We start from the raw sequence: 21,331 nt of genomic DNA, 5'->3' as shown, positions 1-21,331 counted from the left end.
AATTAGACAAATAATTTCATTAATTTCAGTATTAATTAAATGAATGAAATAAAATAGAATGGAATCATATGTGGATATGTGTCATCTTGCAAAAGGCTAATTTAATGGCTATCTCTATCTCAGTTACAAGTAGTTAAGATATGAACTTACCACAGCTAAGCTATTCAGGGAACATCACAGCTAGTAAATCAACTAATCTGGTTCCATGTTCTCCAACAACCTACATTTTTCTTCTGTGTTATTTTGAAAGGGGGTTTCCCCATCACCATCTTTATTCCAGTAGAAAGATACATTTAATGCAAATAATGATTATTCCGAAGAAGTACGTAAATTATCACCCTCTCATTTTGAGTGTAAATTATCACCCTCTCATTTTGAGTCTTCCAGAATGAAGCTAAATGGGTAGTTACTGGGCTCCCTCTAGTGTTATTCATGCTCATGAATTTTCATCTTCAGTTAATCGAGCTTTGTGAAATTTCGTAAGTAAATCAAAAAGAAACCAACTGAATTTATTAGTAAATAGTAATGATAATATATAACATACATTTTGTAATCTTCAGTATGAATTTTAATCAATTACAGATATTAAGAATTCTGATAATTTTGGAGCACAATCCTCCTCTCACCTTTTTCCCATGCTTATTTTGTAAATTAAGAAGAGCAATTGTGATATCACTGCATACACTGCAGGGTTCCTCTTGTATAATAAACAGGCCTGTTTATGGAAATTATCATAACTCTATTCAGATTTGCTACATTTTTTAATCCCAACTGGATTTTACATGTACTGTATACACACATGTTTATGAGTAGACTCTGAACTTCATCAGAATACATGGGAATTACTTCAAAGCACAAAACTCTACTGATTCTTGATAGAACTATGACACGGGTCCATAGTGAAGAATAATGTGTGTGAATCAATTTGATAACCTAGGTATTAACTGCAACATTCTGTGAAACTGAACATTCTGCTTTCACAGGAAAGACTGTCAGCTAATGCAGTGAAATCACACAAAGCCTTCTTAACTGCATTAAGAAGTTTCAAAAGAAAAAAAGTGAAACAGCAAATCCTATTGCTTGATCAAAACTATTGAGTTTTACTCAAAATCTATCATTGCCTTTCTGTCTGATATTCTAGTAATTAGTATTAATTCATTAATTATAATATTATTTACAGTTTTTAAAAAGTGTCACTTATCTTTTTATATGATATTTTGTACGCTTAAATGTATGCATTTAGCCTTCTTGTTTGTGTATACATGTGTGTGTGTGAGGGAGAGAGAGTAGCAACCGAGACAGGCAAATTACACCTTGTTGTGTATTTAATATAATCCCCACCCATTTCCTGATGTTATAAAAGCAATTAACTGCCCATGTTTTAGAGATGAATCTTCTAATATTTGTCTAATGGAGAAGCTTAGAAAATTAAGGAACTTTCATGGCAAAGGTATGGTGTGATAATTATTACACTGAGTTGGCTAGTTATATTAAGGTGTAGCATTATTCATTTTTATGGACACAATGAAAATTGTAAACACTTTTCTTGTTAAGAATATATTGAATAGTTAATTCTTTTGAATACAATATGTAGGTAGACTGCAGCTGCAATTATTCATATACTTAGAAAAATGCCATATGTTATTTACATCTACTCTCCAGGCACAGTCTTGGATTGCAGTTTGTAGAGTAGATTAAGAAGTGAAATAATAGAAAAACAACTATATTCATAGGAAAATATCTCTGAATTCTTATATTTTTGCATTAAAATGTCATCCTTTATCACTGATCCTTAGACAAACTAGTATAAACTATCATCAGAGAATTTTTCATGGTTTTTTTTGTCGAAACATTTGCATAGATTCTTTCTCTCTAATCTCTGCTTCCTTTTTTAAAATATTTGTTTGGAAACACATGCCAAATGTGTAGACACCAAGAATAAATACCTAATGAAAATTGCCCACACTGTTTTAATTAATGTATCCATTATCCAACTGAACTCATTCTGAATGGACTTTTTCATTATTTGTTAAATGTTAAGGAATTCTGGAAAAAGCCAGGCTTTATTTCACAAGAAAGACTCTACCATCTTTGGAAGAAAGGAAAAAATATGACTATGAGTTTGCAACTTCCACCTCCTTTCACGGGATCAACAATATTATTCATACCAAGAGCAAGATACGCAAGATCTTATGGATGGTAGTAGTCTTGGGCTCCATTGTCCTAGTTGCCTGGCAGGTTTATTGTCGTTTCTTCAATTATTTCAGCTGGCCCACCACCACCTCAGTTGTAGTTCAATATGTGGAGAATATTGAATTTCCTGCTGTAACATTTTGTAATCTGAACAGGTAAGGCACTATTTTCTTCTTTGTGTCTTAGATGATTTTAAGCTATGAAGATCACAATTGGACAACCATCAAGGCTAACAATTCTAGCATTTTAGAGTATGCATTTATATGAGTTAAAGGTTGCAATATTGTAGCCAATGTAAAGTTAGATAATCTCTGTGTAATTCATCTTTGCATAGAAAAAAAAACCATAGACAGCCTTGGGCTACTCAAGCATTCAGAATTTATATTTGCATTTCTGATTTATGCTTATAGGTTCCAAACTCAAGCAGTAGCTAACCTGAGCATCGTTTTCTTCCTATGGAGCATAGTATCAGGAGTTCTTCGTATGTTCAGTACTGATGATCAGTTTAGTCAAGAACTACAAGATTTTTTTCAAGGGAATCAAAATTTCAGCATCAAAGAATTCACAAGAGATAATGGTTTCTATCTCAACAGCAGCACATTGCTGAGTTGTGAATTTTTTGGGAAAAAATGCCATCCAAAGGTAATATTTTTGTTTTTATAAAAATGTACTATCCAAATGCTGAAATAAATGTAGTATTGAAAGGCAATATTGTCTGAAAAAATATTGTCTGAAAACTGAAACACAGTTTTCTACCAGGGTAAGAGAATGCATATTTGGCTGTCAGAATGCTTATTTTGATTTTTAGCAAAGGGCTATATATGCAAAGTTAATAATGCACCAAACAAATGCAATGTGATAATACATGCTAATATTTTAATTTTTTTATTATAGCCTTTTATCATTTTTATAAATAATTCAAGGCAGTGAACATATCCTCCTCCTAATTCCCAACAACTGTGTGAGGTGGGTTGGGCTGAAAGAGAGTGACTGGTTCAAAGTCACCCATACGGCTTTCATAGCAAAGGTGGAACTTAAATTCAGAGTCTTCTACTTCCTAGCCTGGTGCCTTAACCACTAGACCAACCTGGCTCTCAATATATCTTAAGGTTGGAGATTTTTTGCTCAGTGTTTCACCAATACATAAGGGTATAGGTATACATTAGTGCAGGGGTTCTGCAACCTTGACAACTTTAAGACTTGTGGACTTCAGCTCCCAGAATTCTGGCAGCTGAAGTTCACAAGTCTTAAAGTTGTCAAGGTTGCAGACCCCTGCATTAGTGAATCACTCCACAGGTTTTTAATTCACAAAGTGAGTCTTTTTTTATTAAAGAGTTTTACAGTAAATTTTATTTATAAAAAAAAACCCCTCCCAACCCCCTCCCCTCTTCCCAACCCTCCCCAACACCTCCCTCCCTCCCCCTCCCCCCTCCCTGACTTCCCAGAGCTAAATACAAGGTATAAAAGTAGAAACAATCATAATCTACCATATGCAAACAACAATAGACTATTAAATCTATCGCACTTTAACTCTTATAAAATGACTACAAGCAGTATAAATATCACATCAGCACTTATTCAAATGCTAAATGAAACTTTTTAGTCCCATATTTATTCTGGATATAGTCAATCCATTTTTTCCACTCCACAATGTATCTCTGTTGCGAATGGTCTTTCAAATACGCTGAGATCTTTGCCATTTCCTCCAGGTTGGAAACTTTTAAAATCCATTCTTCTATAGTCGGCAGTTCTTCCTTCTTCCAATATTGCCCTACTAAAAGTCTTGCTGCCGTGATTAAATTCAACATCAACTTAGTGTCCACAACAGTAGTGTCAGTAGTAATGCCCAGTAAAAACAATTGTGGACAAAACTTTATCCTTTTCTTAAATATCTTGTAGTCCGTGTTCAAAAGTGATATTGGTCTATAATTTTTTGCTTGAGTGACATCCTGATCTTCCTTCGGTATCAAAGAGATAAAAGCAGTTTTCCAAGACGGAGGCACCCCTCCTCCCATTTGGATTGTCTGAAACAATTCCCTTAATGGCTTTACCATCTCTGACTGTAAATTTTTATAATACACAGCAGTCAACCCATCCGTCCCTGGCGCCTTGCCCACTTTCAATTGTTTAATTGCTGAAAAAATTTCTTCCTCAGTTATCAATTGATTCATCTCTTCCTTTTGTTCTTGTGTAAGAACAGGAATATTAGCATTCATCAAATATACATCAATATCTACCTCGCTAATCTTATCCCTAGCATATAACTTAGAGTAAAAATCAACAAAAGTTTTCTTAATAAGACTCTGCTGATACACTACCTTACCCTTATGTTCTATCTATGTTAGAAGCCCTTTGCTTCTTCCTTAACAAATAAGCTAACCATCTACCTGGTTTATTGGCATTGCAAAAAGTATTATGTCTAACATACCGTAGATTAGTTGCCACTTGATCAGCCATCAACTTGTCAAACTGTCCCCTTAATAAATTAATTGCCTCTTTAATCTTCACGTCTGATGGATTCAAAAAAAGTGAGTCTTGATTTTAATTCAAAAACTAATTCCCACTCATCCATCAAAAAAGGTCAGAACATAATTATTGAAATTTAAAAGCTCTTAACAAATAGTTCCCATAGATGTATGGTATTCCCAAGCAGATTGCACCTCATTAATATCTGGTTTTATTTATGCTAAATAAAAGCATTGTGACTAAAAACTCCCTAATTAAAATCCATTGATTTCACTGATGGGACCTTACTACAAGCCTAAGCATGATGAGACCTGCACTGATTGACTACTTTCAACAGAGCTAAAATTCAATCTTTAGTTTTTTAAATAGAAAGATACTTGCAAAATGGTGTGTAGTACAAACTTCTTCATTCACTGACTTCTGTGGTACTAAAATGCCACAGGCAATAGCAACACCCAAAAGCTACAATGTCTGTGAGAAAATACTAACTCCATTTTTCTTTTTCTTTTCTTTTTTTTGTGGAAGGACTTTGTTCATGTCTTTACTGAATATGGGAACTGCTTTACTTTTAATCATATTAAACTTCCTACAAGAAGAAGAGTTAGCCTTTCTGGAAGAGGCCTCAGTTTGATTTTTGATGTCAAACAGGTAGAGATATTCTCATGAATGTACCATTTTTGAAACTCCACTGGTTAGTGAACTACTATAATTCGTTTGCTATTTCCTTGCCAAGGTTAGCAAGTCATGGTGAGGGAAAAATCAAAGTTGGTGTCTGGGATGTAAGCTACCTGCTGTTTTTTTACCATTTTCCATTGATTAACTAGAGGGAACACTGGCCCATTTAATGAGGATGGTTGAATTTGGGGAACTAACCAGAGGGCAACTGCACTGGAACAAAATCTTATGTACAGTAGTTACATTTGCTATGATTAGCACAGTGTTTTTCAACCATAGCAACTCCTAGATGTGTGGATTTTGACATGACTGGCTGGGGAATTCTGATGGCTGAAATCTACATACTGTATCTTAAAGTTGCCAAGGTGGAAAACACTGGTTTAGCCTAAAGAAGAGAAGGCTAAGTGCAGACATGTCTTTCAATACATGAAGAGATGTTACAGGGTATAAGGCAAGAACCAGTGAGTGGAAGCTTAATGGGGAAAGATCCAAACATGGAATAAAGAGAATTTTTCTCATTGTGTGAGCTATTAAACAGAGGAACAAATTTATAGGTGTTCCATCACTGTACTTTTTCAAGAACAGGATGTCCACAACAGGATGGGCTTCCTGCAATGGGATGAGGGTTGATTAGATTACCTTAAAGAATTAAATACCCCATTATATTAGAATGATTCAATGCCTATCATTCCCAATCAGCTGGCATTATTGTGGTCTTGTTGAGATTAATGAGATGTGTGGAGGCAATAGATTGGGGAATGCCAAATTGTATGAATTTATCAGAATGTTTTGAACTTAATTATACTACCTTTAAGCATTGCCAAAGTTTGAATGTGCTAGTTTATTGTTTCAGCTATATACTGCAATCTCATACATGCTGGAACTCCAAAAGAGCAGGTCCAAAAATACCCAGCAGGATATTGCTTATTATCAGGCTTCCTTCAAACTAGCAGTGACTTGCTTAAGTACTCTATGGAGCCCAGTTTAGTCTACATTCTTCTCCCCGCCTCTTAGAAATATTCAAATACAATTTTTAAAATACATTTAAAGGTAAAGGTAAAGGTTCCCCCGCACATGCGTGCTAGTCATTTCCGACTGTAGGGGCCAGTGCTCATCTCTGTTTCAAAGCCGAAGAGCCAGCGCTTGTCCGAGGATGTCTCCGTGGTCATGTGGCCGGCATGACTAGATGCCAAAGGCGCACGGAACGCTGTTACCTTCCCACCGTAGTGGTCCCTATTTTTCTACTTGCATTTTTACGTGCTTTCGAACTGCTAGGTTGGCAGAAGCTGGGACGAGTAACAGGCGCTCACTCTGTTATGCGGCACTCAGGATTCGACCTGCCAAACTGCCGACCTTCTGATCGACATATATAAAATGCTATTTTTGAAACTCAAATACATGACAAACACTAAATTCTGATCATAGGGGTTTTCAATCTTTACGTTTATGATTTGAGCATGTTAAAGTGAGCTTTGAATGAGAATTAATGATACAAAATATCAAATAATTGTGTCTTTAGTTACATTTGGGCACAATAAATTTCTTACCCTTAAAGAGTTAATATGATTGTAACTTAGGAATTCCTATACACAAAAGTGCAACAATATATAGCAAGATATAGCAAGATATAGCAAGATCTTTCTTTTGAAGTACAGTATGGAAAATTAAGGAAATTTCTGCATACTGAGAAATGATGTCAGCACTGGGAGCAGGGGGCATTAATGCTATTATGTGCATCATGACGTCATGGTTCAAATGACTTTAATAACATATTGGTATCTAGCAGATGTTTGTGATGAGAGAATCTATTCTTGCAGTTATCAAGTATTAGAAGCAATAGGTTGCATGCTTCTAACCTGTATTCTTTGTCAGGGCATTTTCCATTGTTTAATTTCCTGTAAGTTTTCACTGTATTTGGGTAATTCTGAAACATCGATCACTTCATTTTACAGTCCAGATTCCAAGATATGTAGATAAAGTTTGAATGGTCATTTGTATGGTAGTCACAAAGACATAAACCTAAGATTATCCTATAATCTGTACATTTTACATTTGTTTTTGTTTGCACTTTTGGTCAGTGACCATAATTAAAACTATTTGCATTTGCTCAGATCTAATGGGACCAGTTGTCCAGTAAATGTGTATAGAACTGCAATCTTAATCTGTATGGTTGAAGGATAATTAACAATAAAAAATGACACATTACATAATATAGCAATACCTCATACCAATATAGTTCATATTGTTTTGTTACAGTTCATCAACACTGTAGGTAATTTTGCAAGAGAGCAGTTAACAGATCACTGACATGGAATTTATCCCATCTATTTTACTATATCTTTCTCTAAATAATCTTATTAGGGTCAGTTCACTGATGATCCTAATCTTGGTTTTGTTGATGCTGGCATAACTTTTGCTATCCATTCACCTAAAGAACCTCCCCGATTTGATGGTTTAGGTGTTTTTACACCAGTGGGGATGCATGCCCATGCTGCAATCCAAGAGGTAAAAGTAAGTATTAGCATTTGATATGCAAAATGGGATTCAATATTATTTTATTTTTTATATTTTAAACAAATCAAAAATAAAATATATGATTTGTATAGTTATAACAAACACGTTTTAAAGAGATTACAGAGCTTTAGGATTTAGTTTGCAACGATAATTGTTGGTCTGCATAGTTAAATCAAATTCAGTCCTGATAATGAACTGCTTTACTATAAAATAAGGGTTAGATTAGGGTTAGCATTAGGGAATAGAAGGGATAAAAAAGTAGCATTTTTAAAAGTTACATTGAGATAGGACCATGATTCTGCTATAAAGCAAAATGTGCATATCTCCACAGTAGCTTTTTTATTTATTTCAGCCTAGGAATATAATTCACATTATGTTCAGGTATGTTTTGTATTCAAAGATGATTTGTGCTGAAAATGTTTATTTTACAGTAATTATTTTTCTGGGCTTAATTTTTAAAAGTTGTTCATTCAACACTTTGCTATTGAAATTGATGCCATTTTCTCAAAATAAAACTTCCTTTTTTCACGTCAGACAATTATCCAAGAATACCCTTGGGGAGAATGCAACCCAGACATCAAGCTTCAGCATCATCAAATCTACAGTACATATGGATGTCTACAAGAATGCAAGGGCCACCTTATACAAAAGCACTGTGAATGTTTACCTTTTATGCTGCCAGGTACAACTTGGCAGATGTACTTATTTTACAAAGGGGAGTCTGGGTTAAGAAAAATCCAATAATACTGTAGGAATCATGATTGGAGAAAAAAGCTACCAAGATGTCTAAAGGCAGATGTTACAATACATTTAGATTAAAATACAAATGGGTAAAGTTCAAAACAGAAATATATAAATGTGACATATCACAATTAATGCAAACAGTGAAGTATAAGGATACCTCTGTTATGGAGAGAGTGGACATTCTATTTTTGCTCCACATAGACCTTCTTTCAGGGAAAACTTCAAAGGAGATATAAGTACTGGAAAAAATGGCTGAAATTGCCATTTGATTCATCAATAGAATCTTTCTTTCTCCTATATAAAGAGATCTTATATGCGTCCTGTGAGTGGATATAAAGCTGAATTGTTAGATGAACGGAAATATAAGTTTGAAAGTGCTGCTCATACTTTTGTTTATATTTCTCATTTTCATTTACTGTAACTGTCGTGTGCACCTGTTGAAAAGGAAATGGCACAGAATGTGACTTGGAGAAATTTTACAGCTGTGTTTCTCCTACTTTGTGTGAGTATAACTAATAAATAAGTATCACAAAACTAAAAACTGGTTCAAAAATTCCATTGTAGCTGTACCAAATTATACCTAGTTAGATCACTAAGATATGGACATGATAATATGACCACTGGGTGAATGTTGGTAAATGACCTGAGCTCCTGCACCACTCTTGTAAGATTCAGTAAGATATGATACTAGAATGTAACATAGGGTTTTCCTAACTATATGCATATCACAATTACCTAAATGCATCAGACATAATTATAAGGATTAGAAAACAGGTTAACAAGAGTCTGGCATTTACATTGATGGAAATAGCAAATTAAGGAAAATATGCAGGGTATGGCTTCTTGAATTCTTTCCAACTCTGACCAGCACTGGACAGTACATGGTGGACTCTGCATGCACTGCTCTAGATACTGTGATCAGTACGAATAGGTATTTAGAATGGAGCACTTGGTAATAGTCTGAGAAGCTGTACAACTGTCTCAGGTGCAGTTATTTTCTGAGTGTTTTTCTGCACAGTCCCAAATAGGATCCATTGAAATTTTGGAACGTATTAATTTTGCTAGCTTTTACATCATTCCAATTTGATCCTATTCCACTTAGGTTTTTTTCAGGGTGAACCTGTCTATGTACATAAAGAATCTTCAGCCTCTTTACCTAATTTTGTTCTGCTGGGTTGCAAAGAATACAAAATGAAACCAGTGCACTTGGACATCAGTCAATATTTTATTGATATAAATAATTTAGTATCTCTCCTTCTGTGTGTGTACTGTTTTTTTCATTTTAGATAAAATAGAATTGATGGGATTGTGTACAGTAGGAACACATAATTCCACATGTCCAGTACCATGTGAAGAAACAGATTACCCAATCACCATCTCGTATTCTACTTTTGCAAGTGAACAAGCCCTGAAATTCCTATCTGCAAAGCTGAAGAAAAACACAGAATATGCCAGGTATGTTTCTTTTTATCCTATAGTTAAACCATAGACAGATTTCAGGTTTAGTTTCACTCCATATACAGCACCTGCTTAATAGTGTTGGGCCCAGAAGCTATGCAAAAATTGGCCTAGTAACTACTTTTGCAGGAAACAATAACAATAAAAACCCAATAAAAGTAATAGCAAACCAATCATGGTCCAAAGAGCAGCTTGGATATAACCATGCATTCTGCAGGATTTTTTACTTTTTATTTTTACTTTTTTAATATGAAAACATTGGATTAAAGACCCTTAAATTTTATCATGATTGTGATGTCACCTGGCAGTGCAATCCCAGCTCTTTCTCAGTGTGTTCTGACCTTGGAACCACTAATGGAAAAAGGAACTAGATGTAAATAAATGTTTCCATCTGTTCCTTATTCTATAGATATTATATGTTGATAATATCTTGGGCTAGGCCACATTTTTATTGGTCCCTGAAAGGACTATAGGCCAACCTTTTTTTGCCAAATTGTATTAGAATTATTTGCTTTGAAAGATGACATATTTAACTCTTTCCTCAGTTTAGTACCATTGTTGCATTCTTATTTACTGATATAATCCAAGAACTGTTATGATTTATTTAGGAGAAGAAAATCAGTGTGAAGATTCCAGGGTGGGCAAGATTGAAAAAAAAATCATTCTAGAAAAAGCATCCCCCTGTGTCATTGCAATGATAAAAACTGTACTTGCTTTATATCAAAAACAGGTGTGGCCTGGATCTTTTTTTGCAGACTGAGTTTCCTATCAACATTTTTATTTAATTTATTCTGACATTTGATTGTCCACAAATGGAGCTCTATCTTGCAATTACTCAGTGAAGCTTGACAAATTACAGGAAAATATTTCTGTTCCCAAGTACTTAACCAACATGAATCTAGCAAACATATTAATAAGCAAACATAATAAACATTATAAATGGTCATCTAATTGTCATTCATTGATTAAAAAAAACAAAAGTAAAAAAGTAAAAAAAAATAGCTGTAAGCCATAGGTAAAGAGTACTAGCATATCTATTATGTCAGCAATCATAAAAATGGTGCCCATTAGCAAAACCATTAAGTAATTATAAGACAAAGTGTTCTGAAGAGAAAAATATTACCTAAAAAAGTAGTTGTTGCATTAAAGAATCCTGAATTTTCAGAACTAGGCAAAAAATAGGCAGTCTTTTTATTATTTAAGAATCTACAGTCAAAGAACAAAAAGGAAAAAAACACCCAATGTTAAAATACAAAATAGCTAGGCTAAAAATCCTGTGGACAGCTGGAATTAAATATCCAATGGCATCTGAACACCATTGCTCTGCCACAGAATTTAGCTACCTTCCCAGATATTAAATCAGTATTGTATTATGCATTATCAGTTATATTCTTCTGTTTGTCATGGCCATGAAGCCCAGGAGGAGACATCGAGTTATGAGGCCACTGCCATACCTCCATAGACGTTTTGCATATAATTATATGGATTGTGTGTATATGTTTACTTTTCTTTGTCATGTTTTCATCATACAATAAATAAATAACAATATTGGTTATTTGCATACTGGAATTGATGTGATTACAAAGTGCTCTGCATGGGGATGCCCTTGAAAAGCATCTAGAAATTTCAACTGATCCAGAATGTAGCAGCATAGACTTGTTATATCTCTGCTTTGTGAGCAACACTGGCTCCCAGTATGCTTGCAGATATACTTCAAAATACAGGTTGTCAGCTCTCAACCTTTCATGGCATGGGGCCAGGTGATTTATGGGACTACATCTCTCTGATTGCTTCTACCTATCTAATTAGATCCAGGAATCTAAGACTCCCATTGATTAAAAAAATGCTATCTTGCAGAACCCAGAAAGCAGGTCTTTTCTGTCACAATACTTGCCCTTTGAACATCATAGCCCTGAGATCTGATTGGTCCTGAACACTTTTCAGAAGGTTTTGAAGACATAGATATGTTTCTAGACAGGGGTTTGAATAATTTGTTGGAACCTCTCTGTTGTGATTTGAAATGATTATAGATTTTTTTTAGTTGCTTTCATAGGTTTTAAAATATTGTTTTGATGTACAGTGGTACCTTAATATGTATTTATTTATTTTATTTTATTATATTTGTATATTGCCCTTTCCCGAAGGACTCAGGGCGGTTTACAGCGTGATTAAAACAAAAAATACAGAAGTTAAAAACAGATTTAAAAAAATTATATCCGTCCCTGAACAAATAAAACCCCAGTTAAAATTAAAATTAAAATTAAAATTAAAATTCTCAGCCTGGGCCAGAGAGCTCAAAGAGCCAGGTCTTCAGGTCCCGGCGAAACGAACGGAGGTCGGGGGCGGTCCTAAGCTCCACTGGCAGCTGGTTCCAAAGGGCAGGCGCACCCACTGAGAAGGCCCTATCCCTGGGTGTTGTCCGCCGGCAGTCTCTTACCGGCGGTACCCTGAGAAGACCCTCCTTGTGGGAGCGCACTGGACGAAGGGAGCTTGATGCTGGCAGCAGGTGTTCCCTCAGATAACCCAGACCCAAGCCATTTAGGGCTTTATAGGTTATCACCAGCACCTTGAATCTCACCCGGAGGGCAACCGGGAGCCAATGCAGCTCGTGGAGTAGAGGTGTTACATGGGAGTATCGGGAAACCCCCATCACAACTCGCGCGGCCGCATTCTGCACCAGCTGAAGCCTCTGAGTGGTCCTCAAGGGCAGCCCCATGTAGAGAGCATTGCAGTAGTCTAAACGGGAGGTCACGAGCGCATGAGTGACTGAGCATAGGGCATCTCGGTCCAGATAGGGTCGCAACTGGCGCACCAGGCGAACCTGGGCAAAAGCCCCCCTGGTCACGGCTCCTATATGGTCTTCAAAATTGAGTCGTGAATCCAGGAGGATGCCCAAGCTGCGAGCCCTATCAATGGGGGGGTAACACCTCACCCCCCATCGTTAGAGGTGGAATAGTCTGGTTAGCCCAAGATGCCGATATGCACAGCCACTCAGTCTTGGCAGGATTGAGACGAAGCCTGTTTCTCCCCATCCAGACCTGGACCGCCTCCAGGCAACGGGACATCACGGCGAGGGCATCGCTGGGTTGGTTCAGGGTGGAAAGGAAAAGTTGGGTATCATCAGCGTACTGATGATACCCGACCCCAAAACCACGAATGATCTCACCCAGCGGCTTCATATAGATGTTGAACAGGAGGGGCGAGAGAACCGACCCCTGAGGAACTCCACAAACGAGAGGCCTCGGGGCGGATCTCTGCCCTCCCATCAACACTGACTGCAAACGGCCCAGGAGATAGGAGGAGAACCACCGTAAAATGGTGCCTCCCACTCCCAACCCCCTGAGACGCCGCAGTAGGATACCATGGTCGATGGTATCAAAAGCCGCTGAGAGATCTAATAGGACCAGGACAGAGGAACAACCCCTGTCCCGAGCCCGCCAGAGATAATTCACCAGCGCGACCAATGCCGTCTCCATGCTGTATCCGGGCCTGAAACCCGATTGGTACGGGTCCAGATAATCAGTTTCCTCCAGGAACAGAGGAAGCTGATGCGCCACCACACTCTCAACAACCTTCGCCAAAAAGCGAAGGTTGGAGACTGGACGATAGTTATTTAAAACAGAATGGTAGAATGGTACCTTGGTACTTGGTACTACATCTCTCTGATTGCTTCTACCTATCTAGCTTGGTACTCAACTGCTATGAAACTCATTGAATTTGGTACTCAATGCATTTTGATGTGAAAATTTTGTCCTGGTAATCATTATTTGTTTAGTACTCAATGCATGAGCTAGAATTTTTTGTTGTCAGCTGCCTTGTGACTCACTACATTATTCCTTATGGGAAAAATTTGTTTGGTACTCATCACGTCTCCCAGTACTGTTAATTGTATTTTTATATCTTGTTGGACATTTAGATTGCTATGGCAAATGAATAGCCATGTAAATTGAATAAATACATATTTCCATGTATGCATACACTTTCAAGAGTATATAATTGACCATAATTTCATTGTCTGAACACACACACACACTTCTTAGGAGATATTATTAAATCTACTAGTCACTGATGGCAAAACATCTAAAAGCAGTAGCAACTTCATACTACTCAAGGCAATTTTCACTACACATAAAAAGTAAAATAAAATGTAATGATTCTGAATTCAAAATTTAGAAAAACTATTAGTTTGGAATTAGAAACATAATTCTTGCATTTTAATAACCAATTTTAAGTGAACAATACTGAAAGCCTGCCAGACATCTTTCATTTTAATTAAAATCCTGAGTTGATTGGATCAGGCATCCTCCCACTCTCTCTTTCTGTCTTTCTCTCTCAGCTAACTTATATTAACTAAGCCCATTACCATCAAGAACCTATTATAATTATTTCACTGAAGATTTAATTTCTGCTGCCAGAGTAGGAAGGGATACTTGTGAGACTTACTGTCTCATTCCAAAACTTGCTTAAATTTGATGATATATGCCTTGATTGGGTTGATTGAGTGGCGGCGGGGCTTCCCCAGGCCCGCCCCCTGGCCCTGGGCGCGCATCCAGGAGGGGCCGTAGGCTCTGCTCTGCCCCGGCCCCCTGATCGGCTCCCGGGCGGCGGCGGTGTCTCCGCGGATCAGCTGTGCGGCGGAGGCGAGGATGACAGCGGCGGCGACGACTCTTCTTTCCCAGTCTGGTCGCCTATTCAGGGAGCCGGCAGCGACGGTGTCGGTGGCGGCAGGGCCTCTCCAAGCCCGCCCCTGGACCACGACAACCATCGCAGCCATCCAGGGGGGGCCGGAGGCTCTGCTCTGCCCCAGCCCCCTGACCGGCTCCCGGGCGACGGCGGCAACATCTCTGCCCTGCCCCAACCCCCCCACCTGTTCGACTCCGGCGGCGTCCCCAAGCGACCAACGGAGGCGCTGCGGACCAGCTGGGTAGCGGAGGTGGCGGCATCGTCGGCAGCGGCGACGGCGAGTACCCCGCGGGGCCCTAGCCTATCATCTCCCCACGGGCCCGAACACCGGCGGGGGCAGTGGCGATGGGGCGCCTCTAACCCGCCCCCGAGCCGCTGCAACTGCTACAGCCATCCGGAGTGGGGCCGGTCCCTCCACCCTCGGCTCCCTATTATGCCTCCCTGGGCAACAGCGGCGCCAGGGATGATCAGGAAAGACCCCGCGGATCTAATGGATCAGCTAGGCGGCGGAAGAGACAGCCGCAGCAACCGCCCTGAGCAGGACCGGAATCGTTGCCCTGCTTCGACCTCCTGGCCTGCTCCTGAACAATGGCGGCATCTCCCTGGGATCAAGGAGATGCCGCAGACAGGCTATGCGGACCCGATCGACCACCACCGAGGGGCCTTTGACAGCGGCGCTAAACTTCTCCAGGCCCCGGTCAACCAACTCACCGAAAACCCCTCGACGGCAGCACCACTAGATGCGGCGTGGCGTTCCCGGCCCGCACCCTAGGTGCCGACGGTATCTCCATGCCAATCAACACCCCTAAAGATGCCAGGACGCAGCTGACCGTTGGAGATGACGGCGACTAGACCACCGAGGCCATCAACATCTGGCCTCCACCAGCTCCGAACCCCCCTGCCCTCCCTCGCCCCACAGGACATGATGGGCCTGGGTGCAAGCCACGGTGGCAGAGTGGCCTGTCCTACACCTGCAGCCCCATAGAGGTGAGAGCTCTATGGGGTATGCTTCACCCAGAGTGGGTCCTGGACCACCCCCAGAAGCAGAATCACAACCCATCGTGAGAGGATGGGGAGTGGCCTGCTTCTGGGGTTCACCCAATCAAGTGGCAGTGACTGGGTGACGGTCAAGATACCCACCTACCCGACTAGACCCTCCTTCTAATGCTCCACCCAGGGGACCGCCTTCCCAATGCTCCCCAATGCTCCCTATGCGTCTTCAATATTCTTGCATAGATCTACTCGCCCTCAGGAGTTCCCCCCTCTCCTGGGTTCATCCTGCCTTCAATACATCAAACCTCGATGACGGGCCCGACCATTGGGCCTCTGAGAGATGGCCAGGCAGGGTCAGGGGCCTCCATCACAAGACCAACAAGAGGCCCCTGGTTAAGTTTCTTGTTAAGTTTTTTGTCGGGTTAGGGAGGGGGGCGGGAAAAGAGTATGGCTGCTCGGGGAAGGCAGGCCTTCCGGGTACCATAACGCAGGCCAGGCCTACGACCATTCGCGATGGTGAGAAACGAGGACCAGTCGCCGACAATAACCAATGGCGTACTGACGAACATCCTATTCCCAGGATGGTGGGGAACGGCAGAAGGTGCACAAACAGAGGGCCGTATCGTCACCGGGAGTGTCATCTCCGCTCTGTACAAGCGGTGAGACGCTCCGACCCTCTGTACTTCCCCGGAGGACCCAGGAGCGAAGGTGTGCAGCCTCCTATGCTAAGGCTGGTCTACCTGAATGCCAGGTCCGTAGCTAACAAGGCACACCTTGTTCGTGACCTAGTGGAGAGCGAGCACGCGGACCTGGCTTGCATCACGGAAACCTGGCTGGGCCAAGAGGGTGGTGTCCCTCTGGTTGACCTCTGCCCGCCAGGTTTCCAGGTGCTGCACCAGCCTCGGACCCATGGGAGGGGCGGGGGAGTGGCAGTTATCATCAGGGAATCCCTTAGCCCGCGAGAGATCACCGTCCCTCAGATGGTCGGGTGTGAGTCTCTCCTACTGAGATACGGCCCGGGGGCGCAGTTGGGCCTGCTGCTGGCATACCTACCACCTAATCGTGTAGCGGCAGCCCTGCCCGAGCTACTCGATGTCCTCTCAGGGTTGGTGGTTGAATTCCCAAGACTCATGGTCTTGGGCGACTTTAACCTACCGTCCCTGGGAGGATCGTCCGATCTGGCTCGGGAGTTCATGGCTTCCATGGCGGCCATGGACCTGTCGCAAATAATTTCTGGACCGACTCATGAGAGAGGCCACACCCCAGACTTGGTGTTCTTGTCTGGACGGTGGCGCGATGATATCGGTGGGGGCGCCACGACTGTTATGCCCCTGTCATGGACCGATCATCACCTCGTGCGGCTAGACTTCCCCTTTGCCACCCCCCGCCGTGGGTGCGCGGTGCCAACCAGATGGTACCGCCCTAGGCGCCTAATGGATCCTGATAGGTTCCAGGCAGCGCTTGGGGACGCACATGCACTCCCTGCTCACAGCTCGGCAGATGCCTTAGTGGAAGCCTGGGAAAAGGCAGCCACGGAGGCTCTGGACCGAGTTGTACCCTTGCGGCCTCTGACCCGGCGCAGATCCCAGCGAGCCCCATGGTTCACCGCGGAGCTCCGGGAGATGAAGCGTCGGAGACGGGGCCTAGAGAGCCGTTGGAGATCCAGTCGATCCGAATCCGACCGATTGCGATTAAGAATCCTCACCAGGTCTTATCTCGCTGCGATAAGGGTGGCAAAATCCAACTACTTTTCCACCCTCATCGCGTCCGCAGATAATCGCCCGGCTGCCTTGTTCAGGGTGACTCGAACCCTTGCAGGGTCGAGCCGAGGAATTCGGTCAATATCTGCTGGATAAAATTGCTCGGATCCGAACCGGCCTGGACTCCAACAGGGCTGAGCTGGAAGAACAAGGCATGGACAGTCTTGTCGACGTCATCTGGGAGGAATTTGATCCTGTGACTCCTAAGGAAGTGGACAGGATTATGAGGAGGTTGAGCTCCTCCACATGCTTACTGGACCCGTGCCCTTCCTGGCTGGCATATGCAGCTCGAGAGGGGACACGAGGCTGGTTCCTGGCGGTCATCTCCGCTTCTCTGAGTGAGGGTCACTTCCCCACCGCCTTGAAGGAGGCGGTGGTGAGACCTCTCCTCAAGAAGCCCACCTTGGACCCATCCTCATTGAATAACTTTCGTCCAGTCTCCAATCTTCGCTTCCTTGCGAAGGTTGTTGAGAGCGTGGTGGCGCACCAACTCCCTCAGATCCTGGATGAAGCAGTTTATCTAGACCCGTACCAATCAGGCTTCAGGCCGGGCTACAGCACGGAGACGGCATTGGTCGCTCTGATAAATGATCTCTGGAGAGCCCGGGACAGGGGCCATTCCTCTGTCCTAGTCTTATTAGACCTCTCGGCGGCTTTCGATACCATCGACCATGGTATCTTACTGCGACGCCTCAGGGGACTGGGAGTGGGAGGCACGGTTCTGCGTTGGTTCTCCTCCTTTCTCCAGGGTCGCTCGCAGTCGGTGTTGGCAGGGGGACAGAGGTCGACCCCGAGGCCTCTCGCTTGCGGAGTCCCTCAGGGGTCGGTCCTCTCGCCTCTCCTGTTCAACATCTACATGAAACCGCTGGGCGAGATCATTCGCAGCTTTGGAGTAGGGTACCATCAGTATGCTGATGACACCCAGCTTTTCATCTCAACTCCAAACAACATCAGTGATGCCCTCGACGTGATGTCCCGCTGCCTGAAAGCGGTCCGGGAATGGATGGGGAGGAACAGGCTTCAACTGAACCCGGACAAGACTGAATGGCTGTACGTACTGGCAAGCCAGGATACTCAGAACATCCCATCCCTTAACATCGGAGACAAGTTACTACCCCCTGTTGATAGGGCCCGCAACCTGGGTGTCCTCCTTGACTCGCAGCTCTCCCTGGAAGATCACATAGGAGCTGTGACCAAGGGGGCCTTCTCCCGGGTTCGACTAGTTCGCCAATTACGGCCTTATCTGGACCTGGATGCCTTACGTACAGTCACCCATGCTCTTGTGACCTCTCGCCTAGACTATTGTAACGCTCTCTACATGGGGCTGCCCTTGAGATCCACTCGGAGGCTTCAACTGGTGCAAAGTGCAGCGGCACGGACACTCTTGGGAGCCTCCCGATACTCCCATATCACACCTCTCCTCCGTGCGCTGCACTGGCTTCCAGTTGCCTTCCGTGTGAAGTTCAAGGTGCTAACAATGACATACAAAGCCCTACATGGCATGGGTCCGGACTACCTACGGGAGCACCTTCTACCAATGTCAGCACCCCACCGTCCTGTGCGCTCCCACAGAGAGGGCCTCCTCAGGGTGCCACCACTCAAGGAATGTCGGCTGGTGGCCCCCAGGGGGAGGGCATTCTCAGTGGGTGCGCCAGCCCTCTGGAACAACTTACCAACCGAAATCCGGATGGCCCCCGACCTCCGCACCTTCCGACGCGAATTAAAAACTTACCTGTTCCAGCAGTCCGGCCTGGCCTGATAGCTCTAATTGGGGTCCCAGTTTGTATTTTACTATTGTTTTTTTCACTATTGTTCATTCTGTATTGCCTACCTTATTCTGTACACCGCCCCGAGTCCCTCGGGAGAAGGGCGGTTTATAAAAACAAATAAATAAATAAATAAATAAATAAATATGAAGAAGCCGATCAGTCTAGGCATCCAAATGTCTTAAGCTAATGATGCAAAGCAGCAGTAGGACCAGGGTTTTTTTTCTCATAGAATGCTCAGAACGGAGTTCCGGCACCTTTTTTGGATGGAACCTTGTAGGGTAGGCAAGGCAGGTTGTATGACATGTGTGAGTTCCGGCACCTTTTTCTTTTACAAAAAAGCACTGAGTAGGACCAATATTCTAATCCAAGTTGTCTATGTTCCTGCTTTGTCAATGCTTAAAATTTTCTTCACAATTCAGAGACTTATTATGATCTGAAAAACTGGGTATAAGAAGCCACTAAAACATAACAGGTTTGATGCAGTGAACATGAATTTGGGCAAACTCCAACAGACAGTGGAGAAGAGGGAGGCTTGCCATGCTATGGTCCATGGGGTCATGAAGAGTCAAACACGGTTTAGTGACTGAACCAGAAATATTGTTTACTTTTACAGGTTAAAGTGTGCTGTCAGCTATTAATTGATTCTTTTTCCCTATGTAGAAAGAAAAGCATAGTTAAACTGACAACACATTATCTTTATAACCCTTAGGAATAATCTTGTATATATTGACATTAAATACCACAATTTGAATTACAAAATGACCCAGCAGCAGAAGGCCCTGAGTGTATCAGAACTATTAGGTAAGTATTCTATAATTACATTTTATATCTGCTATTGCTAGTTCAGATAAAGCTGAATAATATGTAATTAACTTTATGGTTCTTATTTTATTTAAATTTGCTTATATTCAACTCTAATATAAAAATAGATGAGAATATAAGGATAAACAAAATATATAAAACCCACAGGCCTATAGTGAATAAGTTTTTATCATGTTTTGGTCTCATTGACATCAAGTATGTTCACAGGACTAAGGTACCAGTATCATATCTCCAAGTTAGGTAACATGTCAATATGGAGAAAATGGCCAGCTGACATGCATTTTCATTCTGAACTATAAATATAATATATTCTGTGCTGATGAGGTCAAGTTGTTAATATATATAGTATTAAATTATATTGACTCCAAAGTAAGTTATTTCTGATTAAATAAGGATATAATTGCACTTTAAAAACACTAGATTGATAAATTTGTGGCTTTCATTGCAGCTGATATTGGTGGTCAACTGGGCTTATTTTGTGGAGCTAGTATGATTACCATAATTGAAATTGTCGAATATGTTTTCACCAACTTCTGTTGGATGTGTGTTTTTCTTCTACTAAAAGCACCAAAATTGCCTGATTGGAACACTTCAAATCAGAATGAACAAATGCACAAGAGAAGAATACAAGAATGCTAAGACCTTGCAGAAAACAAATTAAAAGTGATGTAGACACCCCTAACCCTTTCTGTATATACACATCATTTATTTTTAACATCTATCTTTGTTACTAGAGGAAAAGAAGGCCTTGGTACCATTACTCATTTTTATCAGGATAGTAAAAAGTCCACTTTATGCACCTATCTAGACAGAATAATAGTTACCTATATTATTGTATTATGCTTTGAAAATGGTCCAGATATTTCAGCTGATGTGAAACAGCAGCCAGTAAAAATGGTGGTCACTGCAATCCCATTATGGCTGGGCTTTGCAATCTGTTGCCATTATCAAAGTACTGCTTTAATGTTCAAATTGTTCAAGATCTTATTCCATACAGCTGGTAGAAAAATTCCCCCAAAACATTTATCAATCTGTAGTTACTGTTCGGTACTGGTCACTGGAACCCTCTCAATTTTTGAGGGAACACCTGCTGCCAGCATCAAGTTCCCTTCGTCCAGTGCGCTCGCACAGGGAGGGTCTTCTCAGGGTGACGCTGGTAAAAGATTGCCGGCGGATAACACCCAGGGGGAGGGCCTTCTCTGTGGGTGCGCCTGCCCTCTGGAACCAGCTGCCCGTGGAGCTCAGGACTGCCCC

The 21,331-nt window shown here is 41.8% G+C and overlaps 1 protein-coding gene across 1 annotated transcript; it reads left to right on the top strand.

The window, feature by feature from the left end:
* Positions 1-1,410: 1,410 nt before the first annotated feature.
* On the top strand, positions 1,411-20,716 carry ASIC5 (acid sensing ion channel subunit family member 5; the record flags this gene model as incomplete). The annotated part of the gene is made up of 9 exons (XM_081332536.1): positions 1,411-1,450; positions 2,042-2,348; positions 2,604-2,835; positions 5,185-5,307; positions 7,696-7,845; positions 8,383-8,530; positions 9,879-10,047; positions 19,965-20,056; positions 20,526-20,716. The coding sequence occupies 9 exons, from the start codon at positions 1,411-1,413 to the stop codon at positions 20,714-20,716; spliced, it is 1,452 nt and encodes a 483-aa protein (XP_081188662.1).
* Positions 20,717-21,331: the final 615 nt, after the last annotated feature.

This window comes from Vipera berus, assembly GCF_964194415.1.
Source record: "Vipera berus genome assembly, chromosome: 7".
NCBI lineage: Eukaryota > Metazoa > Chordata > Lepidosauria > Squamata > Viperidae > Vipera > Vipera berus.
The sequence above is the reverse complement of the archived record's forward strand: the minus strand, read 5'-3'. Positions and strand labels throughout refer to the sequence as shown.